Source organism: Neophocaena asiaeorientalis, unplaced genomic scaffold, assembly GCF_003031525.2.
Source record: "Neophocaena asiaeorientalis asiaeorientalis breed wild unplaced genomic scaffold, Neophocaena_asiaeorientalis_V1.1 scaffold85, whole genome shotgun sequence".
In the NCBI taxonomy this organism is placed as follows: Eukaryota; Metazoa; Chordata; class Mammalia; order Artiodactyla; family Phocoenidae; genus Neophocaena; species Neophocaena asiaeorientalis.
In genome coordinates this window covers 6,235,919-6,262,151 of record NW_020174301.1, presented here as the reverse complement: position 1 = coordinate 6,262,151, position 26,233 = coordinate 6,235,919, and the positions used below count along the sequence as shown (strand labels likewise).

The following is a 26,233-nucleotide window of genomic DNA, read 5'->3' as shown; positions in this document are numbered from 1 at the left end:
TGAACAGGGCAGAATTATCTCCTCAACAAAGGATGGGAGCCCTGGAAGGCAGACAGGTCAGAATGGGGTGGGGGAGGTGCAGTTTCCAGAAGCTCATGCAAAATACCATGTGGTCTCATATTTACAAAGCAAAATAATACCTGCTGTTTTCACTTGAATGGCTGGAGAGAGCAAAGCTCAACAGAACGTATTGGGTGTTGTGGCTGTGCCAGGCCCCCTAATGCTAAACAAGTAGGGGAGTCTGCTGGAAATTGGAGAGGGAGTTGCATGTTTATCAGAAAGGGCTGTGGGTTAGACCTGAAAGAATGCCGGCCCCTCACTTTGGCCACTCACAGGTGACTTCCCTAAGGAAACCTCTTCAGTGCCAAGAAAAATAAATTTTGAGTTGAAATCTTCAAATCCCTTGATGACCACTGATCCACCATCAAGAAGCTGAAGAGGAACCTGTGCCAGGCTCAGATGTTCGGAGAAGCTGCTGCTTTCTGTTGTAAGGAAAAGGCGCTCCAGGATTCGACTCTGAGCTCTCCCTGCTTTGGACACATCTTCATCTGGGCTCCTCCCCAAAACTCTTCTCCCTCTTCTAACGCTTCTGGGGCATGCTAGCCAGGCTGGGCAAGTTTCTCAGGGCAGAGTGGTCCTCTTCCCTGGCCTGACCTCTGGGAGGTGTGGTGTAGGGCTGCTCAGGAGGAGGGGTCTGCCATTTTATCCCCCAGAGCACAGGCAGACCCCGCTCAGGGTTAGGCCGCAGGTCAGGTCCTGAGCACAGGAGGTGCTTGGTCCTCCTGTGGGGTTGGAGAGAAGAGAGGTGTTTGGATCATCCTGGCTGCTCTGCCTCGGTAACACTGGACTGAGGCCCAGAAGAGCAGTAGCACGGACATAGGCCAGGACTCAGAGGGCAATGTGGGGACTAAACCCAAAGCTTGCCAGAGAACAAGCAGACTTTTCTTAGAAAACTCCTCAGCTGTGCCATGGCTGCACCAGTCTCAGAAAGAGGACTTTCATTGTAAGTAAGAACGACTTATGTAAACACATGGTCAGGGCAGAGACCCTCAGTTCTGGCTGGAATCCTGGCCACTTAGGCTCTTGTGAGTTTTGCTTCCATTCTCAGGAACAGTCAAAGTGTTCAGCACGTAATTCAAAGAGAACATGTAGAAAAGGCTAAGAAAAATCAGGTGAAGAGAGAAAAATGGATTTTGAATGTGGAATTCAATGACCAAATTTTATAACCAAGTCTTAGATGGCAGATGGGCTTTTCCCGCAGTTGAATGCTTTTTCCTGGATGATCTTGGGAGGGTAAAAAATATATATAACAAAACTGCATTTGGCAATGGGGGTTGGAAGATCCAATGTTTTTATTTCAGTAATTAAACTCCTGATCAACAGCATACTATATCATAAAAATGTTGGCTTTTTAAAGCAGGTTTGAACTTTCACACAATCTGTTTTAACACTGGCATGCACACCTACATACATATATACCGAGATGGTTCTCATTCATTTAAAAAATCTGATAAAACTAAAATGTTAAATGTACACTGTAATGAAAACACTGCTGTAACACCAACCAGATGGCTTGTATTCCTTGGAAAATTATTTAAAGCATTTTGACTTCGATAATTTCGTTATTTAAAGAAATTCTTCTAACTGTAAATAAAGGCAGCTCTTTGGCCAAGTGCAATGTCTCCTTAATTTGCCTAATCGTAAGAATCACCGAGGCGCTTATTAAGCATATAAATCTCCAGGGTTCATCAGGTCCTTCCGTATCTTAATCTCCAGAGGCAGAGGTAGGAATCTGTACTGACCCAGGTAGTCTTATGATCAAGTAAGTTCCAAACTCACCTTAGTAAAATAGCAAATGGTCTTTGGAAGCTGATATTTTTTTTTGTCTATGCGGGTAGAATTAGTTCATTTGATCAGTTTTAATTTTTTACAACTTTTTACACGAAACACTTTTCAAATCATAGTTTTATGTTCAATGAAAAAAAAGATGTGTCATGTATGACAACCAAATGTAAGGATCGATCCTTCTTGCCAAATTTCGACGAGAAAGTGACAATTGATGTTTCTGTCTAAATGTCACCAAGCAGTCATTTAAAAAATGTTTTACTAAAACTGTATATATTTTGAAAGAGTTAGAGCCGCTATTGACCAAAACATCCAAGTGGTTTTTTAGAAATCTCTATATCCTAGAAATTTAGGAACTTAAGTTTTTATGAAATCTTCATTTGCAAACACCTACTTGGCTTTTACCTATGGTGAAAAGATGAACGAAAAATTAATAGATGAGTTCATAAAACAATCGGTAGGAAAAGAGCAGCCTGGTGGCCCCATGATTGTTAATACCAGCTACACTGCACTGAGGGCCCGTCGTGGAAGCTTTATGTCTATTATCTCCTAGGCTCACAACAACTCTGCAAGGTGGGCACCAGTACCTTCCCTCACAGATGGAAAGTCTGAGGCTTCAAAAGGTTAAAACGTGCCAGCACCACACAGCTCAAAGCTGGTTGCAACATCTGTTCTCAGGTCCAGCCACCAGTCTGCACTCTAAATGACCCTGCAGCAACACAAGGCCAGGTGGTCACTGCTGTCTTACTGGAACTCAGAGAGAATGAGCTATTGAGAAGCACTGCAAGTAGCGATTACAGGTTGAAATATATTCTGCTTGAAGTTTTCCTATTGAACACAACACAGTAGTATATGGCATACATTTTCCTTCTATGTGTATCACTAAATAAATTTTCATTTAAAAGCAATTATGAAAATCCCAATCCTCTTAAAACGTATTAAATTGATCTGTAAGCATGTGCATCTTTTTTCAATGAGAATTCTCTAACTGTCTGAACAGTGTCCCCAGGTTAATTTTTAAAACTCCATTCTACTTAACCAAAATTTTTCATATTTGGAAGAATAAGATACCCTAAAATCTAAAGAATTTTTAAAAGTCATTCTAAACTGAAATGTACATAATTCTATTAAGATGAGTTTTCAAGAGAATCAGTCACTTAATGCCTAACTTCTTGAAGAGTATCTGCATATACTTGTGGTTTGATTTAAAAAAAAAAAAAAAAAAGAAGCTTCCAAATTAAAAGTGTTTGGGATGTGGGGGAAAAAAAGAACATGACACAGATTCAAAGTGATTATCCTTAAGGTCTTTTCAATCCACTTCACCTGAGGGTGAAGAGTTCTATTGCCAGTAAAAAGCTTTGAAAAGTCGAGAAGATATTGCATAATTAGTCACAGAAAGGTTTACTATGACTTTAACTTAACATTGCGTTATGTCCCATAATTGTCTGAAATTCAAATTTCTGAATTTTAAGAAGCTGATGGGATTCGAGGTGAATGAGGCTTGACAATTCTTTCACAGTAATTCTATTTGCTTAGCCTCTCTAAAAGCATAGCTGAAATAGATTTTACGTACAACTCTGTATGTTTCCGTATTTTTGTTATATATGCTTTCTCTCACGACAATTGTTACAGAGTATTAAACAAATTGGGCAATCATTTTATTTTTAAATGATTATATTTTTGTATTCACCAGTTTTGTCAATTTATTTTTCCAGGAGAAAAATATCAACATTTAAAGGGCCCCCCAAAAAGCTAATAAAAGTGCTTGATTGTTTTCAGGAGACATTTACTAACTTCGCTCAATTTTCTTTTCTTTTTGAGAGAGACAGAAAATATCATAGGGGGGTAAAAACAACCAGCTCTACTCCCTAGCCCCCCCAAAACCCCATAGGCTATAGATTAAATTGATCTAAGAATTAGTCTTATTTTTAACGCATGGAAAATAGCAGAATTATCATGCCAACATAAGGAATATATACTATAATTCATAAATGCCTAATTATCGAAACGATGACATAGTCATGGTTAGATGCAACCTAGCAATCTTATATATGATGCAACTACATATTGTATGATCATTCCTGTTATATATTACATTCGTTCCCATCAAATTAAGTTGGCTATGTTTAAATGGCATTGTGAAATAAACATGTAATATCACAACAGGGTCATATCCTGCTACTGCACAACCATAGCATGCAAGTAACTATGCATTAGCTGTAAACAGTAAAGTGTCATTACCTTCCAGTAATCCAAAGAACATGATAAGTACATAGATAGTACTAAACATCAATTATAGTTAAATGACTTTCATATTGAACAAAACTATATTGTATAAAGCAGTTTTGGATATCTCTGTCACTGCTCTCTACACATATTCTGTAGTTCCCTTGAAGTTAAGAAACTGCAACTCCAAACAAGATCTGTTAATCTACCGAGTTCTAGTGAACTGTTGTCAAAATTAGGACACAAATGATTCTATGTTCCAATGTGAAAGCTGTCTTCTATCATTTTTCCTTTCTGCCGTAATTCAGATTTTTGAATCATTAACAATGTGCTAAATGTGGGCAACAATGAACTTATTTTATTTCTTAAACTGGAGACTCTCTCATGACACCGATGCGCTTGTGTTAGAAACAGGAATACTGTAGACGCTTGCCAGCAAATGCTCTTCTCTACTTGGATTCTAAGTGAAATAGTTGGCAGGAAGGAACCTGGGTCGTATTATGACTTGGAGGAGGTGCTGTCTCTAAAATACTTTTCATAACGTTTGTAAAAAGTAGGTAAAATCTAGCCGCTAGGAGAGGAAGGCCAAAAGAACATGATCTGTTCTTATAAAAATGCAGATGGATCATTTACGTCTGATGCAATGATTCCTAGGCAATTAAAAAATGACCATATTAGAGCAGAAGCTTGCACACTGTAAAATAACTATTTCAGCTCTCTTTAGCTTTGTGATATTGGAGGCTGGTTTGGGAAGGAGGGCAAAAATTGATTGCTGGACAGGCTTTTCCATGCTCTATCAGCCCTGATAATGAGTTAGGCAGTTGGCATGGACGACAGCAATGTCCTCTTCACTCAGAATTCTAATAAACCTCCCGTGAAGTTGCACCCACCATCCATCCAAATGGACTCGTTTTGGTCTGCATTCCAGTTGGGTGGAAAATAGTCACATTTGAAAACCGAGTTTGGACATGATATGGTCCTGTGAAATATTTAAATACACTGCTTACATCCTACTAAATCAAAATCCTGCTTTTACGTTTACATGAGATAAAACAGCATTTAAAGCCGTTGCAATTGGTTCATCTCCTGTTCGTATACAAGTGACTTAAGTTCGCTTATGAGGCAAAAACTGTACAATTCTCATCATTCAGGCATTATAAAATGTCTTTCTTTAAAGTCTTGGGATATAAACAGTTTGGTTTATACGAATTACATATTTTTCATCTGCATTAAGAAACAATATACATTTTTTTTCCAGAGTAATGTTATCTGTGATAAGCCTAAGATAGCCTTAAAAACTAACTTTATCACCTGTGACCATCAATACTGTTACTTTGATAAAACTCATGAACATTCTTGGGCCACTCGAGTCATTGACCATTTGCAGGGAACTGTATCTGGGCCCTGGGACCATACAGAGATTTGCCTCCATAAAAATCGAGGCCACAGACCAGCCTTAATGGAAGCCATTTACAAAGTCAAACATTACAGAACCTCCAGGAGCAGTTTCTGTTTCTCAGACACACGTTCCTTGACGTGTTGAGAGGTGGTGTTTTCGATTTCGGACTCCTGAAGTCTTGTCTTTACTATCTGAAGGCTTCTGTTGTGAAATATCTATTAGGGCACTGGCAATTGCAAGGCCTGGAAAGACAGGAAAAAAACCCACTTAAATGTTTGATTACATATTTCTGGGATGGCAACGGTGGTGGCCTAGCATTGTTTTACATTCAGCAATCAAACATTTAGCTGCTTATTGGAAGTAGTTTACCCTTTACTTATTTTTTAATTGAAATATAGTTGATTTACAATGTTGTGTTAATTACTGCTGTACAGCAAAGTGATTCAGTTATACACATATATTTAAAAAAAAATTTCTTACCTTGGACATACGAACTGTACACATGAAGAAGAGCAAGGATCTAACAAAATTAATGCAGTGACACTGGACAATCAAATCAGTGTGTGACAAAACATCACAATCAGTTGTGGATATGACTCCACACCTTTCTATGTCTGAACACACGTCTGTTCTAAAAGTATAAAGAATTTTCAGGTTTTTGTGTGTGTGTGCGTGTGTGTGTGTAACAAGAGTCAGTATATTAAGGTTTTTTTTAAAAAATTAGAGCAGCTTTAGGTTTACAGAAAAATTGAACCAATATTGATACATGATTTTTAAGTAAGGTCCACAGCTTACACTTGGGTTCACACTTCGTGCTGTACACAAAGATCTATAGGTTTCAACAAAAGCATATTGTCATATACTCACCATGAAAGTATCATACAGAATAGGTTCACTGCCCTAAAAATTCCCTGTGCTTTACCAATTTATCCCTCCCCTTCTCCTGAGCCTCTGGTTATCACTGATCATTTTTAAATATCTCTATAGTTTTGCCTTTTCCAGAATGTAATTTGGTTGGAATCATACAGTATGTAGCCTTTTCAGATTGTCTTATTTCACTTAGCAATATGCCTTTAAGTTCCATCATATCTTTTTTTGGCTCGGTGGCTCATTCCTTTTTATTGCTAAATAATATTCCATTGTATCAATGTACTACAGTTTGTCTATCCGTTCCCCTATTGAAGGACATCTTGATTGCTTCCAATTTTTGGCAATTATGAATTAAAGCTTCCATAAACACCCATGTGCAAGTTTTTGTGTGGACATAAGTTTTCAATTCCCAAATACCTAGGAGCACAATTGTTGGATCACATGTAACTTTATGTCTTAGCTTTGTAAGAAAGTGTCAAACTGTCTTCCAAAGTGGCTGTGCTATTTTGTATTCCCACCAGCAATGAATGAGAGCTCCTGTTGCACCACATCTTTGACAGCATTTGGTGTTGTCAGGTTCTGGATTTTAGCCATGTAGCTGTATCTCATGGTTGTTGTTTTTTTTTTTTTTTTTGCGGTACGCGGGCCTCTCACTGCTGTGGCCTCTCCTGTTGCGGAGCACAGGCTCTGGACGCGCAGGCTCAGTGGCCATGGCTCACGGGCCCAGCCACTCCGCGGCATGTGGGATCTTCCCAGACCGGGGCACGAACCCGTGTCTCCTGCATCGGCAGGAGGACTCTCAACCACTGTGCCACCAGGGAAGCCCTCATGGTTGTTTTAATTTGTAATTCCCTAATAACATATGATGTTGAGCATCTTTTCATATGCTTATTTGTCATATGTAAATCTTCTCAGGTGAGGTATCCGTTCAGATCTTTTGCCCATTTTTAATTTTCTTGTTTGTTTTCTTATTGTTGTCTTTTAAGAGATTTCTTTTACATTTTGGATACCAGTCCTTTTTCAGTTCAGATACTGTAATCTCCCTACATACGAATGAGTTTCATTCTGAGAGAGTGTTTGTAAGTCCAACAAAGTTAGCCTAGGTACCCAACTAACACAATTGGCTATATAAGTACTGTACTGTAATAGATTTAAAATACTTTTCACACAAATAATACACAAAAAACAAACACAAAAAATAAAGAAAACATTTTCAATCTTACAGTACAGTACCTTGAAAAGTATAGTAGTACAGCTACAATGCTGCTGCTTTTATGTTTGCTTCCTGACATCCTGGGCTTGAAATAAAGATAATGTACTACTGTACTCTATACAGTACTGTACAGTAAAGTACACAAAAGCACAGCCACTTGTAGAGGATGCAAGCACATGACAATGTACGCCAGACATGTAAACTAATTACGTGATTGGACATGTGAACGCACGTTCAAATCTTTGACAGTTTGCAACTTGAAGGTTCATATGTAGGAGACACTGTATATGTTTGGAAAATATTTTCTCCCAGTCTGTAGTCTGTCTTTTCATTCTCTTAAATTGCTTTTAAGAAGTAAGAAAGTACCCCAGGGATAGAGTTGTGGATGTACATAGAAGAAAGATGACTTGTAGAAATTTAGCTGATGTCTTAAATATAAGAAAAAGACCATTAGTATTATCAGTAGAATATCTACACAAAAGTGGATCTCTAGTTATCATAAGTAATTGAAAGAAAATTGTTTTGTTACATTGTTTTGTCCATTGATTGACAGGAACATTTGGTAAGATGTTCAGGAATAGTAAAGCCTTTCCTAAGTTTATACAAGCAATTGCTCAACCAGATACCCTGGTTTATCACAGCTACACAGTAATCATTTTATCTAGTTTTGGTTTTTGAGTAAAATAAAATGTGTCATATCCCCATACTAAACCACGAGACCAGACTGCTTGCTTTGAGAAGAGGTCACCAGTTTCCCTTCCCTAAAGTCTTGGAGACTTGACTGTGAATTGAGCTGAACCAGTCCCTGAGCTCTCATCGACATCTTCTCCATGTGCTGCTCTTAGAGGAAGGCCTCACTTTTGGATCTCATCCTATACAAGGTGTCATTGAATTAGTTCATTCCTGTGGGTCAATTTATTCTAGGTAAGTCTCAAATATGACCTGGCAAGAACGGACCTCCAGAGACTCATGAACAGAAGGAAATGCCAGTGTGGGGAAATGGACACTGTAAGAGGAAGTTCGACTCGCCTAGCACAGTGCCGTGGAAGTCAAGGGAGGAGAGAAGTCAAGGCATCTGCAAAAAAGTACCTAAGGGGCCAGCATGTGAGGCTTGCTAAAGAGGCCTTTGGATTTCCTCAAGGAAGATGCTGGTGATCTTGAGTCATTTCCATACTTAACTGAGGATGGAAGCCTGACAGTTAAGCAGGGAATGGAGTGAGAGGGAATGTGGCCAACAGACATAAGTCTCATGTGCAAGATGTTTGTCGATGGAAAGAGGTAAGTAAGCTGGTACGTAGGGGAAGCAGCAGGGTCAGATGAGATGTACGTGAATACATATGATTATCTGAGTACATATACATTTTTTTAAAGATAAAAGGAGTTTCAAGTACATTTGAAAACAGAAGAGAAGGTATTTATGGAGAAGGAGAAATTAATGGTTAGAGAGGGAAGGGATTAAAAAGTTACAGTCATCACTGGCTAGGCTGATAATCTTACATATTTAGTGTTTAAGGGTTGATGTTAAGTAACCTACTCTTTCAGGATATTAATAATTATCCCGAGTTTCTTAGGGATAACATAAGTTCAAAGGTTCAAATTTAAGTAAAATTTACTTTCTTGACCTTTGAAGAGCACATATGAACATCTGAAGTGTCCAAAATAGATGTGTTAACCACTTATTATGCTGTGAGAAATAATTAGTTTGTTATTTCTGTAAGGGAGGGAGCCGAAGCACATTATTTACAAAAAATCAGAGACTGCGGTTGTGCTAAGTGAAAGTTCAGCACAGACAGACCTTACGTTTCCACAGATCTCTTGGCACACTTCTGGCAAAATTTACAGCCTTTTGTTATTTCATCTTTGGTACCATCTTATCCAGAGACAGCCAAATATGACAAATAATATATGTCTCTTTTAATGTGAACAGAGATCACTTACACTAATTCCAGTGATCACAGCATCCAAATATGAAATCATGTTATTCATTAAACTGTGGCATGACCTCGTCCAAAGGAGCCCTGAGAAACAACACTTTCCCACTTACATGTAGCTGCAAACATTGTTTTCCATACAGAAGATACAGAGCCAAGAGAGAAGTAAACAGTTTAAGTGGCCAAAACAGGAAATTCTATGCTAATCCTAAACTGTCACTGTATCTTTGTATTTCAGGGTATGTGAATGTGAAATCTGGGTTTACTAATGATGTGTAAGCTTAGAAACACATTCAGTTGAAAATAATCAATCATAAACCATATTTCAGTCCTTAATTTAAAACTAAAATTACAAATCATGCTTATTTTTAATTTGACAGCTTTCTGTCCTTTCCTATGAAAACTGAACAATTAACTGAATTTTCAGATTCTGTATAAATGGCAATATGTATGCGGGAAACCCTGCTTTCCTCCAGGCCGTGATATTTGAGTGTCCACCATGTGTACTCACAGAGGTCGCTCAGAGGGCCACTTGCCCAGGTCTTATCGTCTTAATGGGCCAAATGATGCTTTCATTTCATTCAATTTAAGCTTGAGTCCTTCACTGGACCATACAGCTGGTGGCACACCATGAGCTCTTCTGCATTTTAAATCCTGTAATTTAATTACAAACAGCACAATAATCATAATAGTGTGTGTGTGTGTGTGTGTGTGTGTGTGTGTGCACGCCTTGTGTCAAATTGTTAAGTGTAAGTTTTTATTACTATGCTTGAATTTCTTCGTATTTTAATATATGGAGAACCTTAAAACACAGCAACAACAACCCAGAAATTGCTAGGTCCTCCTTCAACCTATAAGAGGGCCTGGACACAAGAGTAAACAGGAGAGACAAGAACCCTGTCTTCTTAAATTTTCTAGTGTGTGGAAGACTCATGAAAAAAGAGAGAGAGAAATTAATTTCTATCATTACCTTTCAGCTAAGGAATCAAATTTTCTTAATTGAGAAAAAGAAAAGTCAAGTCAGTAGCTCTTTAAAGAAAGACAATATTGCTCCCCTTCTCCCCCCAAATGTAACAGTTATATGCTGGTGAGAGACTGAGGATACAAACACAATGGCCTGACCATACGTAGAAACAGAACTCTGGCCCACAGCCTGTAGCAACCTGCACAGGAAACCAGTCTCTTATCTATAATAACCAGCACAAGAAGCCAGCCTGCTATGTCAGGCTTGTAGGAGTCAGACTGCCATCTCTAGTAACAACCCAGGGAGTCAATTACCCCATAACAATGGGCCCCAAACAGCCAGGACTTCATTAGTAACTGACAGCTTCCCTAATGTTTGTCCCTGCTTCCAACTTAGGACCAACAAGAGAAAGGGAAATATGCACCAACCACATAGAATGCCCCGCTTCTAGTTAGCCTGCCGCCAGCTTTCCAGCTTTCTGGTGCCGACAGCCTCCAATAAGCACGTACTTGAAGCTTTCTCTTTTTTCCATTATAAAATGTTCCCACACATTCGTACTCTGCCACAGTGCAAGCAAGCGATGGTGGATGACTCCCTTGCTATATGGCAAGTTCTGAATAAATAATCTTTGCTTGTAATTGGGTTGGTCTTGGTTCATTTTCACAATGACAATGAAGAAATAAAGGTAGCTTGAGATCTTCTCTGGATTAAAAAAAATACGTACCAATAAAATAAAAGCAACTTAGAAGTAAGTTCTCCATATTACCCTTTGACGCAAACGCTCTCTCCTGGTTGAGGTCTCCCGAGGAACTTTTTCCTGGTGAGAGGTTTTCCGCCGATGACCCCACACTCCCCGTGCCCTAGGAGAAAGTGCTTCCTCCTGGTAGGAGGCCGCACAGTGGCACACCCCCGTGCCATTAGAGTTCCATTAAAATAGGGTCAGTCCAGAAGATCATTTTTCAAAAAGTCACACAAATCATCTGGTGAAATCCACTCATTGTGTTCTCTAGGCCTAGCACAGTTCCTTGTTATCAAAGCAATACGATTAGCTGGGGGAACAATTCATTATTTTAGACTGGTGTTCTAAAGGAATTTCATTTACCATGTCAAGAAGATGCGCAGACGCTGCAGGCTAGCAAAGTTTACATCAAAATATGCCAGTAGATTCAATAAAAATGCTGGGGTTTAAATATTTATTATAAGCTTTACCTTTTTTGCACTTTTAGTTCTTAAATACCAGACACTATGACATTTAGATTATTTAAATATGAATTATAAACCTCATAAGAAAGAAAGTGCCATCTTCTGTTTCCTATTCCATTTCCACGGCCTCTTGGCATTTTGAACTGGTGCTCGATAATGGGGAACATCACCAGTGGCTGCTCTGCTTCACCCAGGGCAAGACAAGCTGGGAAGGAAGCAGACTTCTTTGGGACCATGCAGATTTCTTTCCGCACATGGGCACAGTTTAGCTGTTACTGGCTTGGATGCTAAGAGCTACCAGAGGTATTTAGTAAAAGTAGAAGATGCACCCAAATCAGGCCTTTACCCAGGACCTTGGATAAAAACAATATTTTCCTCCTAAATTTAAGAACTTCGTTTCTCAATAAACATGTGCAGGCATGCCCTGAAGAGGAAGCGATGGAAATGAGTAAAGCTAAATATTTAAATCGTAAATATATCTTTCTAAAACCACTAAATTTGCAAAACCACCAAGGAGAAACATCAGGAATTTAGTTACCTTTCGTAAAACTCTAGCTTTTCCTAATGGAAGTGAAATGGTATTAGTAGACGCCAGCAGTAACAATCTAATCATAAAATTACTGATGTGTGTTTTTTTACACTTATGCAGAACAATTAATAAGCACAGTAATAAAATGCTGCATATCAAATGAAATTGCCTCATTTTATATACAAACATAGCACTTCCATTTTACATTTGAACAAAGCCTCAGATAGGTCATTCATTTTGAAATGCTGTCCTCCCAAGTCTGTGTAAGAGCAGGCACCACTATATATTTTAATTTCCCAAGAAAACAGCTTCGTTAGGTGTGAAAGGTTAATTGCGGGTGTAAGTGGAGCTCAGGGAATGGTTCAGGGTCTGTAGCGAATTGAACAACCTGCTTCAGGAAGACCTGAACGAGCGCTGTTAGCTGTTTGCCCTGCTGAAATGTTTTTACTACCTCATTTACTATCTGTCTTCTTTTATGGCTTATATTTGTAGTTCTTCTAGACCTTTAATGGCTACAGTTTTACTTCACTGTAACCAGATTTAAATGGAAATACCATGCTGGGATGTTTAAATGTTTTCTCTCTGATTGTATATAGCTACATACTACTGATCAGAGCCCTGGCTATCCTTCACACAATTAAGAAAGTGACTTTGGGAAACTTTGATATTGCATAGACTCTAGCTGTTGTGCAGACTTGATTTAACATTCAGTGTGGCCATCCTTGCCAATATGCGACTAGGGCTGGATGAATAATTAGAAAATATGCATTTCCACTTTAATTTATCTGTTGGAAGACCAGCACAACTGAAGTCGTTATTAGGCAAAACTCCAAAGGTTATACTGTTGAACAAAAATTGAAATACTTCAAGTGCTGAAGACACCGGAATGACAAATGGACCGTATTTGTCTGAGAGCTTAAAGAAATGTTTCCCCTCACCTACTAGAAACCAGTGACAACTACAGATGTCAATGTTTAAATACAAATGATAATTGTATTCTGGTTATAAAATTTTGTTTGGCCTTTAACACATCCTTTTTTTTTTTTTTTTTTTTTCCTGTGTTGCGCGGCTTGCGGGATCTTAGTTCCCCGACCAGGGATCGAACCCTGGCGGGCCCTCGGCAGTGAAAGCTCAGAGTCCTAACCACTGGACTGCCAGGGGATTCCCAACACATCATAACATTTTAAAGTTTAATTTAAAGACACACAGTAAAGGTTCTACAAAATGTAATCCTACTCTAGCACCACAGTGCTGAGCACTCCCTGAATTTTACGTGAACTATTCCCTGTATTTAGAACGAGCTGAACAAATCATGGCCATTACTGTGTCAAGTCATTGTTTACTGCAAATCCTCATGGTTCTTCACAAGTAAAGCTTCTTTTAGATCATATCAGTTCTGATTTTAATTATATACTAGGAAATTTTATTGATTCATTGAAAATATTTTGTGATTCTTTTTTGAGAGCCACAAACATTATAAGAACCAGCTCTGCAGCTACCTCTCCATGTTTTTAAGTAAATTTCCAATTGAGAATTTCCTGTCTCCAAGGCAACTGGGAAAATATCTCCTAGTATTTCCTTCCTTCAATTAAAAAAAAATGATATATGATAATCCCTTATTTTAAAACCTAATTATCCTTAATTTAATTGAAGAGCTTACTGTTCATTGAAGAAATTGAACTATAGCAGTTTTGTAAAAATAGCAATATTTTAATTTTCATTAGGTAGAGACATTGTATTTTAGCAATTCTAGTAGTACCATGTCATTGTTTGCTTTAGATTAAAAGGGATTATATGTAAAAGTATTTACAAACTATAGAGTATTATACAAAGTGAGTTAATAATTTCAATAACAGAATAAGTTACTACCACTCATAATAAGAAATCAAATTACAAATATTCAGAAAACTCCAAAGTCCTAAGGGTCAAAAAATTGTTTAAACAGCAAATCACTTCATTCAATTATTACTTCTCGAGTGCCTACTATATGCCAGGTACTGCTCTGGTCCCTAAGGGTTAAGCAGTGAATAAGACAGACAAGACATAAAAGATTCTGTACCTCATGGTGTTTATTACATTATAGTGGGTCAAGCTCATATATTCTTTCGACCAATTTATTGTGAGGATTGAATGTGAAGGGCTTGGAGAAGTGCCTGGCACATAAAAGCTCACAAATGTCAATCATCATCATCATTAACAACAAGTGGGAAGTCTGAAGTCAAATTGGAAATTGATAAAACATTGGGCACTCAAGATTTTGCCTCTGTCCTTTAGGATCACTCGTTCATTCAATAATGCATTCAAAACTCAGTATGACTATCACGTGGAATGCCTAATAAAGGACAAAAGTTGATAGAAAGATGGATTCAAAGACTCACAGACAGTATCAGTTTAGAGCAACACCGTCTGTGAGGTGATAACTGTGTTTAGAACTCAAGCCAGAATTATTTTGATGTTTTGCATAATAAAATTGAGAACTTGCTCACGAACGTATGGATGACTTGCACGCGTTGCCTGCTCATTAAGGAATGTAAAAATAATTGAGAGTGATACTGGCAAAACAGATGAGTGACAATATTCAACAGAGAAAACACTGTATTAGTATTGCCTGTACTACTACAGATACCACTAATAGTTAACGTTCATCCATTTTCTAGACTTTAAAAATGCTTTTATGTTAATTATCTAGGTTCTGTTGAAGTGGGTCAGGAAGCTATTTTTTGTCCTTGCTTCACAGATGGCCAGAACGAGGCACAGCGTAATTAAATGACTAGTTCAGGCTTGCACAGTTGGTGGTTATGGGGGACCTGAACCCAGAACTCCAGATCCTTTGACTTGCACTCTGCTCCCTTTATAGCCGTTAGAAGGAAACTGCTGATTTGGTGCAAATGACTAACATGCGATTGTGAACCAAGAGAAAAAGAAAAGCAAAAATTGGTAGGGATGTAAAATTAGTTATGGTCAAAGGCATTAATTAATGTTGATGTTATAAAAACAACAATAATATAAACAATAACTGTTCTGTTAACATTGATATGATATGCCAGGCATTACCCTCCGCACTTTATATGTATTATTTTATCCATTTATGTAGATAGGTGTAGATGACAATACAGGTTAAATCCATAAACACGCATTGAGGGCGTATTGCAGGCAGCGTGGTTGAGGCTGGTTGTCGTCAGAGTCATTACCACGTAGCATCAAGTGATGACGATGGTGCAAGAGCTCGTAGATTTGCTGACAATCACACAGAGACAAATTCTATGAAGTTGGCACAAGGCAAGAGGGAAAGAAAGATAAAGGTGAGATCTGCAAGGTGGGTGTGGAGATCAAAGATTCCCAGGGGAGAGATGATCTCTGAGCTGAGGTTTGAAAGAGGAGACGGAAGTTGTCAGATAAAGAGCACTGGCATGAGGGGTGTGGTATGTTCTGGGTAGAGGGAACTAAAACTTCCACAGCATGGACAGAAAGGATATTTGGGAAACGTCAGGACAGTTGCTATGGGTGGAACACAGGTGCAAATGGGAGAAGGATGAGAGGGAAGAAAGAGAGGTAAGCAGAAGGGGGTCACATGATTTTTAGGAGTGAAGAGGCACAATCAGATTTTTATCTCAAAGAGACACCTCTACCGGTAGCACTGACAGACTGGAGTGGTGGGTGAGGCTATGATTATGAAAACCAGATAAGCAAGTGACAATAAGGAGAGAGAAAAGGGATGAACAGGATAGATATTTAGGAAAGATTAATACGGGAGATTAAAAATAGGGAGAAGCCTAGTACGACTCGCACGTACAGCTTGGTATGCCTTGGGTGGCTGGACGCATACAAATGCTATTTACTACCCTATGAAGGAGGAACAGGAACAGTCAGGGCGTGTGGACAGTGGTGGCTCATTTGCTTAGTTCTGGACATCCTGAGTTTGATGACCTGTGGGGCGTCGTAGTGGAGATGTCTAGTTGGATATGCAGGTGTGAAGCCCGGGAATAAGTCTAGTCCAGGGAGGTAGACTCGTGGTGAGCTGCATGAATTGAGTCTGAAGACTGTAATTGTACGGATGGCTAATGCTAGTTGTTACAACAGTTAAACCCTGCAATCTCAGTGCCTTAGCAAAAGAGAGGTTCATTTCTCACTGTATAAAGTCTGAGGTGGGAGTCCTGATGGGTGTCAGGACGTGTGTGGGCGAAGAGGAAAGAAGCACAGCACCTGCTTTATGCAGTTACTCGGGGACCCAGACTGGTGATGCTTCTGCCATCTTCAATCTGGGGTTTCCAGGGCTGCCTTGAGCATTGATGTCTAGGGGGCAGGTGGGAGATGAGAGGGTAAAAAAGGTTCAACCCCCTCTAAACCACCGTGGACCGGAAAAGCTCAAGACACTCTGTTTCGATGCCGTTAGCGGGTACTACTTCCCAGAAACAAGTCTCCACCAGGGGAGGGAAGTGGAAGTCTTGGGTGCAGAGCCAGCAGTCTCTGCCACTGGAGTGGGTAAGGTCTGGTAGAAAGAGAGTAAGACAGAGAGAACGACCAAGAAGAGGACTGGTAATGGAGGAGCGGAGTCCATGAGACGATCCGAACACCCAGAGAAGTAGAAGAAAGCCAGGACTGAGACAGTCCACAGACTCTGTAAGACTAGGCGGTGGTTGGCTATGACCTGTGGATCCTGCTTCTGTTTGCAACAAATAGCTCCCAAATTCCATGACAACTGTAAGCCAGCTGAGTTTGTGGCTTCCAAGCTTTCCTTGATTTGAAATTCAGGACGTTCCTTGAGAGATTTCTCTTGGAAGGAAGTTGGAGTAGGTGGCTGCTAAGGTCACTTCTGGCTTGACGAATTTATGACTGCAGCTGCCTTTCTTCATCAGGCCAGCATGGAGGACCCAGTATCACTGCTGGCCTCGTCTCTCACACATGCTCTCACATGGCTGCCACAAGCATCACTGTGAAGTCAGGGGACTGGCTGGGTTCAAGAATTTCCTTGTTAGAGATCTGCGTCTGCTTTTGCTAGCTGGGAAGGAATGGACATACTCTACCCCAGTGAGAACCACACTGGTAATAGGAGGTGTGGGTTGTACTTACTGTTTGTTAGGTGTGGTTTTTATGGTGCCAATAACACGGGTAAAGAAACTGGCTCTTAAGTCTCAAATTGGAAAAGTGAAGAGACTGGGCAGCGTCAAAGACCAGCCTGGGACTTGATCTTACATCTAGCAATCTGAGAACAACCTAATAGACATTTTTTTAAGTTTAGTTTTCTAATTTTTCAGATTATATTACAATTCTGTCTTTATAACTCTGCCTACCCCTCACGTTTGGGAGCACCTTGAAAGTGGGGATTATGTTTTCATTCATCTTTATATCCCAATGGTTAGTCTATGATGGGTGGTCAATAAACATTACCTGAATGAGAATTAAATGATGGATCATGACGCTGTGTGCTTCTAAGGAGGTGAATTCTGATTAGAATTAGATTACAAGTCTCAGTGTTACTTTACCTTAAAGGTATTTGGAAATATAGGCTGGCCTCCTCCTTGTTTCTCTAATCCTTGTACTTAGTTGCAGAGAAGTTACTGAGAGAGGGGTGGGAATCAGGCAGGGCAGGCGAGGGACACCACAGCACCAGTGTGGCTATCGTTAATATACTGTCCAAGAAGGTGACCCAGGGGAGAGTTACCTGCATGATGCCACTGAGCTGCAAAAGTGTCCAGCCCCTTCCTGAGAACTGGGTGTGCTCATGTCCTGAGTGTGAGAGCTATACTCGTGAGCATCAGGCTTGGTATTGTTTTTTTTTTTTTTGGTACGCGGGCCTCTCACTGTTGCAGCCTCTCCCGTTGCGGAGCACAGGCTCCGGACGCGCAGGCTCAGTGGCCATGGCTCACGGGCCCAGCCGCTCCGCGGCATGTGAGATCTTCCCGGACCGGGGCACGAACCTGTGTCCCCTGCATCGGCAGGCTCACTCTCAACCACTGCGCCACCAGGAAAGCCCCAGGCTTGTCCCTCAACAGGTTTTAATATGTGTGGCTGTGTGTACAATATTGATGAAAAACTGAAGCAGCTGCCACACTTGCTTGGCATCAAAGCATTAGCAATTTAACTCTCCCTGAATGTCTTTGCAGAGACTTTTAGTATTTTAAATCAACTTTGGTAGTTCGATCATAAGCTCCCCTCGTTCCTGGGTGGACCACTTCCCAAAAGGAAAAATCAGTCCATCTTTCATGTTCTGAGATCTCCCTGGAGATTGTTCAAAGTTAGAGCCAACACAAAAACACAAATGATTTTTTTTTAAAAGAAACTAGATTACAATTTTAAATCAAGGTTAAACAGTGTTGGGTGGTGATGTGAATCATTGCTTTCCACAGCATTTACAGGAGAGTATAGGAGACAGTTACAGGGCTTATATCCTCTACACAGATAAACTCCACTGAATATTAAAAAAGAAGCTACCAACCAAAAAAATGAATTTTATTAAGAGTCCAGGGTGATGTTTCTGCTCCTCTAAGTTCATGAGTCAATATTTTAAAAGAAATTTCAACATTAAAAGAAGTTGAAAACATACAACTATCTCTGCAAAGTCAAAATACAATCTTAACAAACTCCAATGGTAAAGCAAATTTATGCCTTCTATATAAAAACTCAGATCATTACAAAAATGGGAGGAAAAAAAAAGATAAAATTATGCAAATCCTCACCTCTGGCCATTTAAATAAAATGGATGAGAAAATGCTATACAGAATCATGATTTTTCCATTAATATTATTATAAATTTCTTAGACCTTACCAAAAGTTATTATGGATAACTTAATGGCCAAAGGCATTTTAACAAAAACAGATGTGTCTGTAGCCAAATTGATCCTTGATAAATCTCTTTTGCTGAAGGAAAAGGCAGTATAGTTGGACAGTACATTTCTCAAAATGGACTTCAAACCATTCCTCTGATGTTTGCTAAGTGATCCAGGACCCCAGATAGTACACATTCTCTCCAATAATTCAAAACAGGGACTTTAATCTCAAAGCAGATAGTGTAAAAGAAACCTTCATTCTCTGATGCAATTTTGAGAATCTGACTGAGTACATCCCATAAATGCTGACCCTTCTGAGTGAAAAAAGTATCAGTTTGTCCCACTTTGCCTTTGGGAGGAATGAATGTGGCCTCTGAGCTACTGTAAATTGAGAAGTGTCACGAAGAGTCAGCACTAGTGGAAACCTTTCAAACCCTACAGGCAAGTAAATCATAGAGGGAGCAGACTTCAGAGTCACCTGGAACTTTCTGATGTTATATCCAGGGGGATAAACATTGCTCTGCGTTCACTCCAAGTTATCTCCATATACAAAGAGAATTCTCACACATTGTTCCACAAGCCTGGACTACAGTTTCCTAAGTGAGTTTCCAAGTGTATCTGTAGAAGGGACATCTTACTGACCAGAGGCTCCTCATAGGTAGCAATGAAGTGGGTCAAGAGATGATGGATGGAGACAGAAATTCTTACGAGCACATGTGATTACAGAAGGCCCACTGGACACAGTCAGAATGTCACTTGTGGGGAGGGGTGGAAGACTTTGCCCTCTTGATCTGGCATATTCACTTTAGATGTTATCCACTTACTTTCAGTAAGTGCCTCAGCTAGCAGAAAGATGAAAAAACTTGCTTTCAGGTCAATAAAGGAAATCTCTTATGATCAATGGTTGATTAGAGCAGGATCTTCTAAGCGTGAGGCTCTGGCCTGCATTTTGTAAAGGGTTTTCAAATTAGTCTTACTCTGAGATCTGGGCAAGGGGCCAGTTCACCACCCAGCTGCCGCTGACTTTCAGCCCAATGGTCCATGATGAGTTCCCATAATTAGAGGAAAAAAAAATTTTAAATAAGGAAAAGAAACTTACATTTTAGAGGCATTGAATCTAAGAAAGTAGAGTGTAACAGAAGTATGGTACTATCAGGTTTTAAAAAGTACATATATTTTGTCAGATTGGGTTTCATATTCCTTACTCCGAACACTTACTAAAGTTGGAGAAATGCAGATTATAATTATTACTCGCAAAGGTACTTATGACTTGCCCTAAAGAAAAACATAAAAGGGGATTTTGAAAGGACAAACTATAAATGGCTTATTTATAATTGACTAAGTATGTTGAGTCTTCCCTGCTGTGTGTGCGTGTGTGTGTGTGTGTGTGTGCGTGTGGTGTGTGTGTGTGCGTGTGTGTGCGTGTGTGTGGTGTGTGCGTGTGTGTGCGTGCGTGCGTGTGTGTGTGTGCGTGTGCGTGTGTGTGTGTGTGTGTAAACTACCTTTTTAAAAGCATTTTGACCAACTGGGATCATGATAATCAAAACAAAAGCAAGTCCTCTACGAATAACTGCAGATTTTAATTAATCATATATCATTCTCATTTCACTCTCTAGAGTTGCAAATAGTCAACCAGTTGTTCTTATTTCTTTGGTCAACAGAGAATCGAGAGAAGAAAAGAGAGAAGCAAAAATACTGATCTTGAGCTAATGAGCCACAATGCCAAAGGGCTACCCATTATTTCTATAGAGTTAGAATAATTTGCAAAGGATGGAAAGTCAGTGTTACAGAAAAGCAGATCCTAAGGCTCATGACTTAGATGTCCACTGTCTATCAGTAGGACTCTTAGTTGCAAGTTTAGAGCACTCTTTGAAGGGGATTATAGACAACGCGATCTGTAACAAATGTTGGGTGAGCTACCTGAGATGAAGTATGACTGTCTTTGTAAAAAAGAACCTACTTGCTTGGCCAGAACTGTCCCAGCTGAATCAACAGCTAAACCAGTTATATTCAAAATTTAATTTTAATTCAAATAAAAGCAATTGAATTGTAGGTGACTGAATTACCTGGCTGTTTGAACTGTTCATATCGGTATCCAGCCATGGTGCCCTTTGCGTATGACTAGATCATATTCTGAAGCTTATTATCCAACGTGAAGAGTTGTTACACTCCAATTCTGAGCATGGCCTTTATTTAGATGTGTAATTAAACATGGCAGAAGCAATGTTCGGGGCAAACGTCTAATAAATCTCTAGTATTCCTGTGGGGTGAAATATATTATTTAGTAATTTTAAATGACTAAGTTTTAATTTGGGAAAAAGCCTGTTTAGAAGAAGGAAACAGGACACATGATGCCACATGAAGATAACTTTAAAATATGGAGCATTGGGGCTTCCCTGGTGGCGCAGTGGCTGAGAGTCCGCCTGCCGATGCAGGGGACACGGGTTTGTGCCCCGGTCCGGGAAGATTCCACATGCCGCGGAGCGGCTGGGCCCGTGAGCCATGGCCGCTGAGCCTGCGCATCCAGAGCCTGTGCTTCACAGCGGGGGAGGCCACAAAGGTGAGAGGCCCGCGTACCACAAAAAAAAATATATATATGGAGCATTGGCATTAAAATATGAATTAAACATAGCGTATCAACCATAGCCACACCACCTTAGACCAGGTACATGAGGAAATATTTCCTAAACTTCCCAAAATGGCCAATATTTTAATATGCAAGGATCTCTAGCACAATCTTTGAAAAAATTTTAGGAACTATACCACCAGACTTCAAGAGGTGCTTCTCTCACAGGTTACTTAACCTTTCTCAAACATTTACATTGGATTGATATTTGAAAAGAAAGGTGAACTGAAAAGAGAAAAAAATATATTTTATATATAAAAGCAATCTGTTCAACTTTCAATCTTTAATATATTGACGTGTTTTGTTCTAGCATTACTCAAAATTAGCTTTGAGATAAAAGTTCACATTAATTATCGATAATGTAGTCTAATCACTGTTGACATTTTGAAAGAAGATATTAAGGCAGCCAAGATAAACTAAAAAGTGCATGAAAAATATTACATATGTTCATCACAGGAAGCCTATAGTGCTCCTCAATGAGTTCATTTTTTTCTTAAACTAAAACCCTGGAGTCAAGATAAACTAATTGGGCCTTCTGACCTTCTCAAGCATGAGCTCCTTCATACTTGGCACTTCTCTGGTTCTTAGATGATGAGACAAAAAGATTTTGGATGTATTTCCGTTTTAATTTCATCGTTCTATCGATTTTTATGATTTTAAGTATGACATAAAAATAAGATACGGTGTGTCAACGATTTCCCTTTCTCAATTTAAATAATTAGCCCTAGAATTAAGTGAAGATTAAATCTAAGCTGGCACTACCTTTTGAATTTAGTGAATATTGCAAATTTTAATAGTAAAAACACCAGGTACTTTTATTATTATACAAAAATCCCTAAATCCCAGTATGAAATATTTGCAACCAAACTTAGCATCCGCAAATTTTTCCTTTTAAAAAACATAAGCATAGGGCTTCCCTGGTGGCACAGTGGTTGAGAGTCCGCCTGCCGATGCAGGGGACACAGGTTCTTGCCCCGGTTCGGGAAGATCCCACATGCTGCGGAGCGGTTGGGCCTGTGAGCCATGGCCACTGAGCCTGCGCATCCGGAGCCTGTGCTCCGCAACAGGAGAGGCCACAGCAGTGAGAGGCCCACGTACCGCAAAACAAAACAAAACAAAACATAAGCATAAATTAGTTCCCATAGTTCGTTTATTTAGTCAATATAAAAAGTTGAAATTTCTACTAGTTGAACTAAGTGAAAAAAAAAGCATTAAATGCAGTTATAATACAAATGCAAAAGAAAATACTGATTTTGATTGTCTCATGTTCTTCAGGATAAGTATTCTAGAAAATGAGGTTTGTGGGATAGTTACCTCAGTGAGTTTGGAGATGCCTTTATTTCTTACAATCCTATTGAAATGAATTTAATAATCTTAAAAGTATGAGGGAATCAAGCTCACAGGACGCGTTTCTAAAATCATTCTTAAAATCTTATCCTACTAAGAAAGATGCTTTTCACACATATAAACACATACGTATATGCATGGAGTTTTAGATTAAGTCCTAAGAACCAACAACTTACAAAATATTCTATTAAATTTATACTGGTTCTCTTTGTACTATCAATATGAACAGAAGCAGACTACTCCCTATGTAAAAAAAAGAAAAAGAAAAAGAAAAAAAAACTTTTATTTCTGGTTTTGATGAGAATATTCAAACAAGGAAAAAGGTAAGACAGTGATCATCAAAAACTGAATCTGGGGCCCTTGGTTTGAGATAATTAACTAATCAATAGACAATTCTTCTCAGGGACACATAGGACCAGACATTTATTAAGGAACTCTTCAGAGTTTCATACAAGGTAATTAATACAGGCTTCACTATAGAAAGTTACATTTTAATGACTTTCTGTTCAAGTTACATGAATTTTATGTAAGGAAAAGCTTATAAAGTCTAAAATTTTCTTTCCACCCAAGTTATTAAAATTTGTATTTGAATATAGTTCCTTTCATTAACATTAAATCAGTTACCTTTAATTTATGAAAAAGGACTGCTAAGTTTTACCACAATAGTTTGCACGGCTTTGATTTGCATTCATGAAAAAACACAATAACTTAATTTGCTACTTGGAAAGAATTTGACAGATGCATTAATCACGAAGAAACCGAATTCACTTTTCTTTACTCTTTCTCACAAAGATAGATCTAAGATAAGAGACTACTGATTTAACATTCTTTAAGGAAAATGAGGTGCAATGATAATAATGGAGATATTCATAGAACTAGAGAATTTTAGAGCTGGAAGGAATCTTAGAAATTCCCTGATTTAACAAATGCGGAAAGAACAATTCCATCTCCCAAACTGTCCATGGAGCAGAGTAGTGAAGAAGGAGTATTCTCATTTTCTCCACTGGAAATCAGCACCGAAGTTAGAATTATTCAAGGGCTGACTCATTTGGCTTTTAAATGACTTTGGTTCCTCCTGAACCATGCTACTTCTTGTCCCTAAGGCTTTGAGAGTATAGTCTGAGCTCAGAGATGATGCTGAATCATAACATGAAACACCTATTGCAGAATTTAGAGTTTTTAAAAATAGCATGAAAACAGCACTAAAGCTGTCCCAGCATCTACACTGTGCACTGATTCTTTTGACATGTCAATTAAATATTGTCAAATACATTTACAAGTTTGTATCACTGTGAAAAGGTTTGGGTAAAGATATTCAACAACAATATATTGTACTGCAAATATTTCTCTAATTTTGCTATTTGTCTTTTCACTTTATTTTTCTTTCTCTTGCATCAAGCTTTTATTTTCAGATGTAGTGCAAGTCACAGATCATCTTTATGACTCCTATGCTTATATGCTGCTTGGAAAAGCCTCTCCTATTCAGACTATCATAAGGTATTCCTATGTTGTTTTCTGTTGCTTTTTTAAATTTAAATTTTGGTATTAAACAAAGTACAAAAATTACTGAAAGCAACAGCAATCACAACATTCTAAGCAAATGTTCAAATTTTAAAAATCACTTTTAAATGAAATGTAATTGTGTTTTTGATCCACTACCTACATGTTACATACCTGTGTGTGTGTGTGTGTGTATATATATATATATATAAACATACATATACATTAATTACTGAGTTACATGAAGATTTTGGTATAAAAATTTAAATCATGGGACCATTTCATCAGAGTCACTTCACCATCATTAGAAACCTTTCAATCCTCCAGTAAAGGCTTTGGACAAGAAAATACTGTAAGTGCCTACAGATTGATCTTAATAAAGAATCAAAGGCTTTTTGTGGTTCACACATTATGTTGAATCATGGAAATAATTTATATTCTCCCTTTACTGTGGGACAAAGAAACACTAGTATCTTAAGGAAAAGAAGAAAATAACCCATGTGCCAAACTTACTACACTTGGGTTGTGTTTTCCTTGTGCTAAAGATTCTAAATTATTTTTACTCCATTGGTTCTTTGTTTCTATAGAAATAAATTTAATTTCTTCTTCTCTAAGCCTACAACTATTTTCTCTCTATGTTATTCGCTATATAAAAGAGCTTGTCTTACTTCTTATTAGTTTAAAATTTTTTAAATCTGTTCTTATACTACCACATATGTCAGCATGGAAAAGAGTATTTTTTGCTGGAGATAATCCTACTGACTTTTGAGAAAGAATATTATTCTGGTTACTTATTTATATATGTAGAAGGGTCACGTTATTTTTTTTAAATTATACTTAATTTTGTTGGGCTATTTATCTTCAGGAAATGTTAATGATACTCAATTCTAACTAAATGATTACAGACAAACCATTCTTCATTCTGCTTTCTTTATAATAAAACATACAAATCTCAGTTGACAAAATGTACTGTTTCTCCTAAAAGATAAGAATTAAAGTAAAAATATTCTCCCAAGCTCAGGGAATGCCAACTGCCTATGTATATCCACAGAATTTTTCACTTCAAGTAAACCTTAGTGCTAAAATATTTGGTGGGAATGTGGGACCAGGTTCAGAGAAGTTTCAGGCCCTGGCTCTGCACCATCTCACCTGCAGCCCGACAGGGTAATTACCCTAAAGGTTAATAAGGCTGACAGCAGCCTCATTCAGCCAAGCAAGCCTTAGCCTACTACTCCAGGTGGGTCAAAATCACTGACACAGGGAGCCCACCAGTGTTTAAGAAACACTTTCACTCATAAGTTTGAAACAGAAAGTTTTGGTTAACCCTGAATTATCCACGATACTCAGTTAATCTGTTTTTATTTGACAATATTTAAAAATGCAGAGTTATAAAAAGGTTATTAAATTTAAGATACATTTCACTTCAGTATGAGGGGATTCACCAATATTTTATACTGACATGCTTCTTAGAAAATCAGTGACTGCACGAAGTGAGGTTTATTCACGTTATATTTCTTCTGGTATTGGTAGTAGGTACACTCGTGTGGCACCTGCTACTTGCTGTTCTCAACACCTGCGCAATCCCCTTAGGACTATGGAGAACAGCTGCAGCTAGCAGGTAAATGAGGATTGTATTCTCAAACTGCAGTGCAGTACGAACTGGAAGCAAGGAGGCAGGAGGTATACAAGAATGAAAGGACCTTAACATTAAAAGGTATTGTGGCTTGAGCCTCTTACCTCATCCTTTTCTTACAAAAAGGTGCTAATTTCTACAATTTTCTTTTTTATCTTTTAATACATATTAATTCATACA

The 26,233-nt window shown here is 38.6% G+C and overlaps 1 protein-coding gene across 1 annotated transcript in view; it reads right to left on the bottom strand.

Moving 5' to 3' along the window:
* Nucleotides 1–1,334: 1,334 nt before the first annotated feature.
* ATRNL1 (attractin like 1) overlaps nt 1,335–26,233 on the bottom strand; it is a 675,777-nt gene continuing 650,878 nt past the window's right edge. The window contains exon 29 of the mRNA XM_024756087.1: nt 1,335–5,712. Within this exon, the coding sequence (XP_024611855.1) occupies nt 5,588–5,712 (125 nt within the window). The 3' untranslated portion in view covers nt 1,335–5,587. The remainder of the gene's footprint in view (nt 5,713–26,233) is intronic.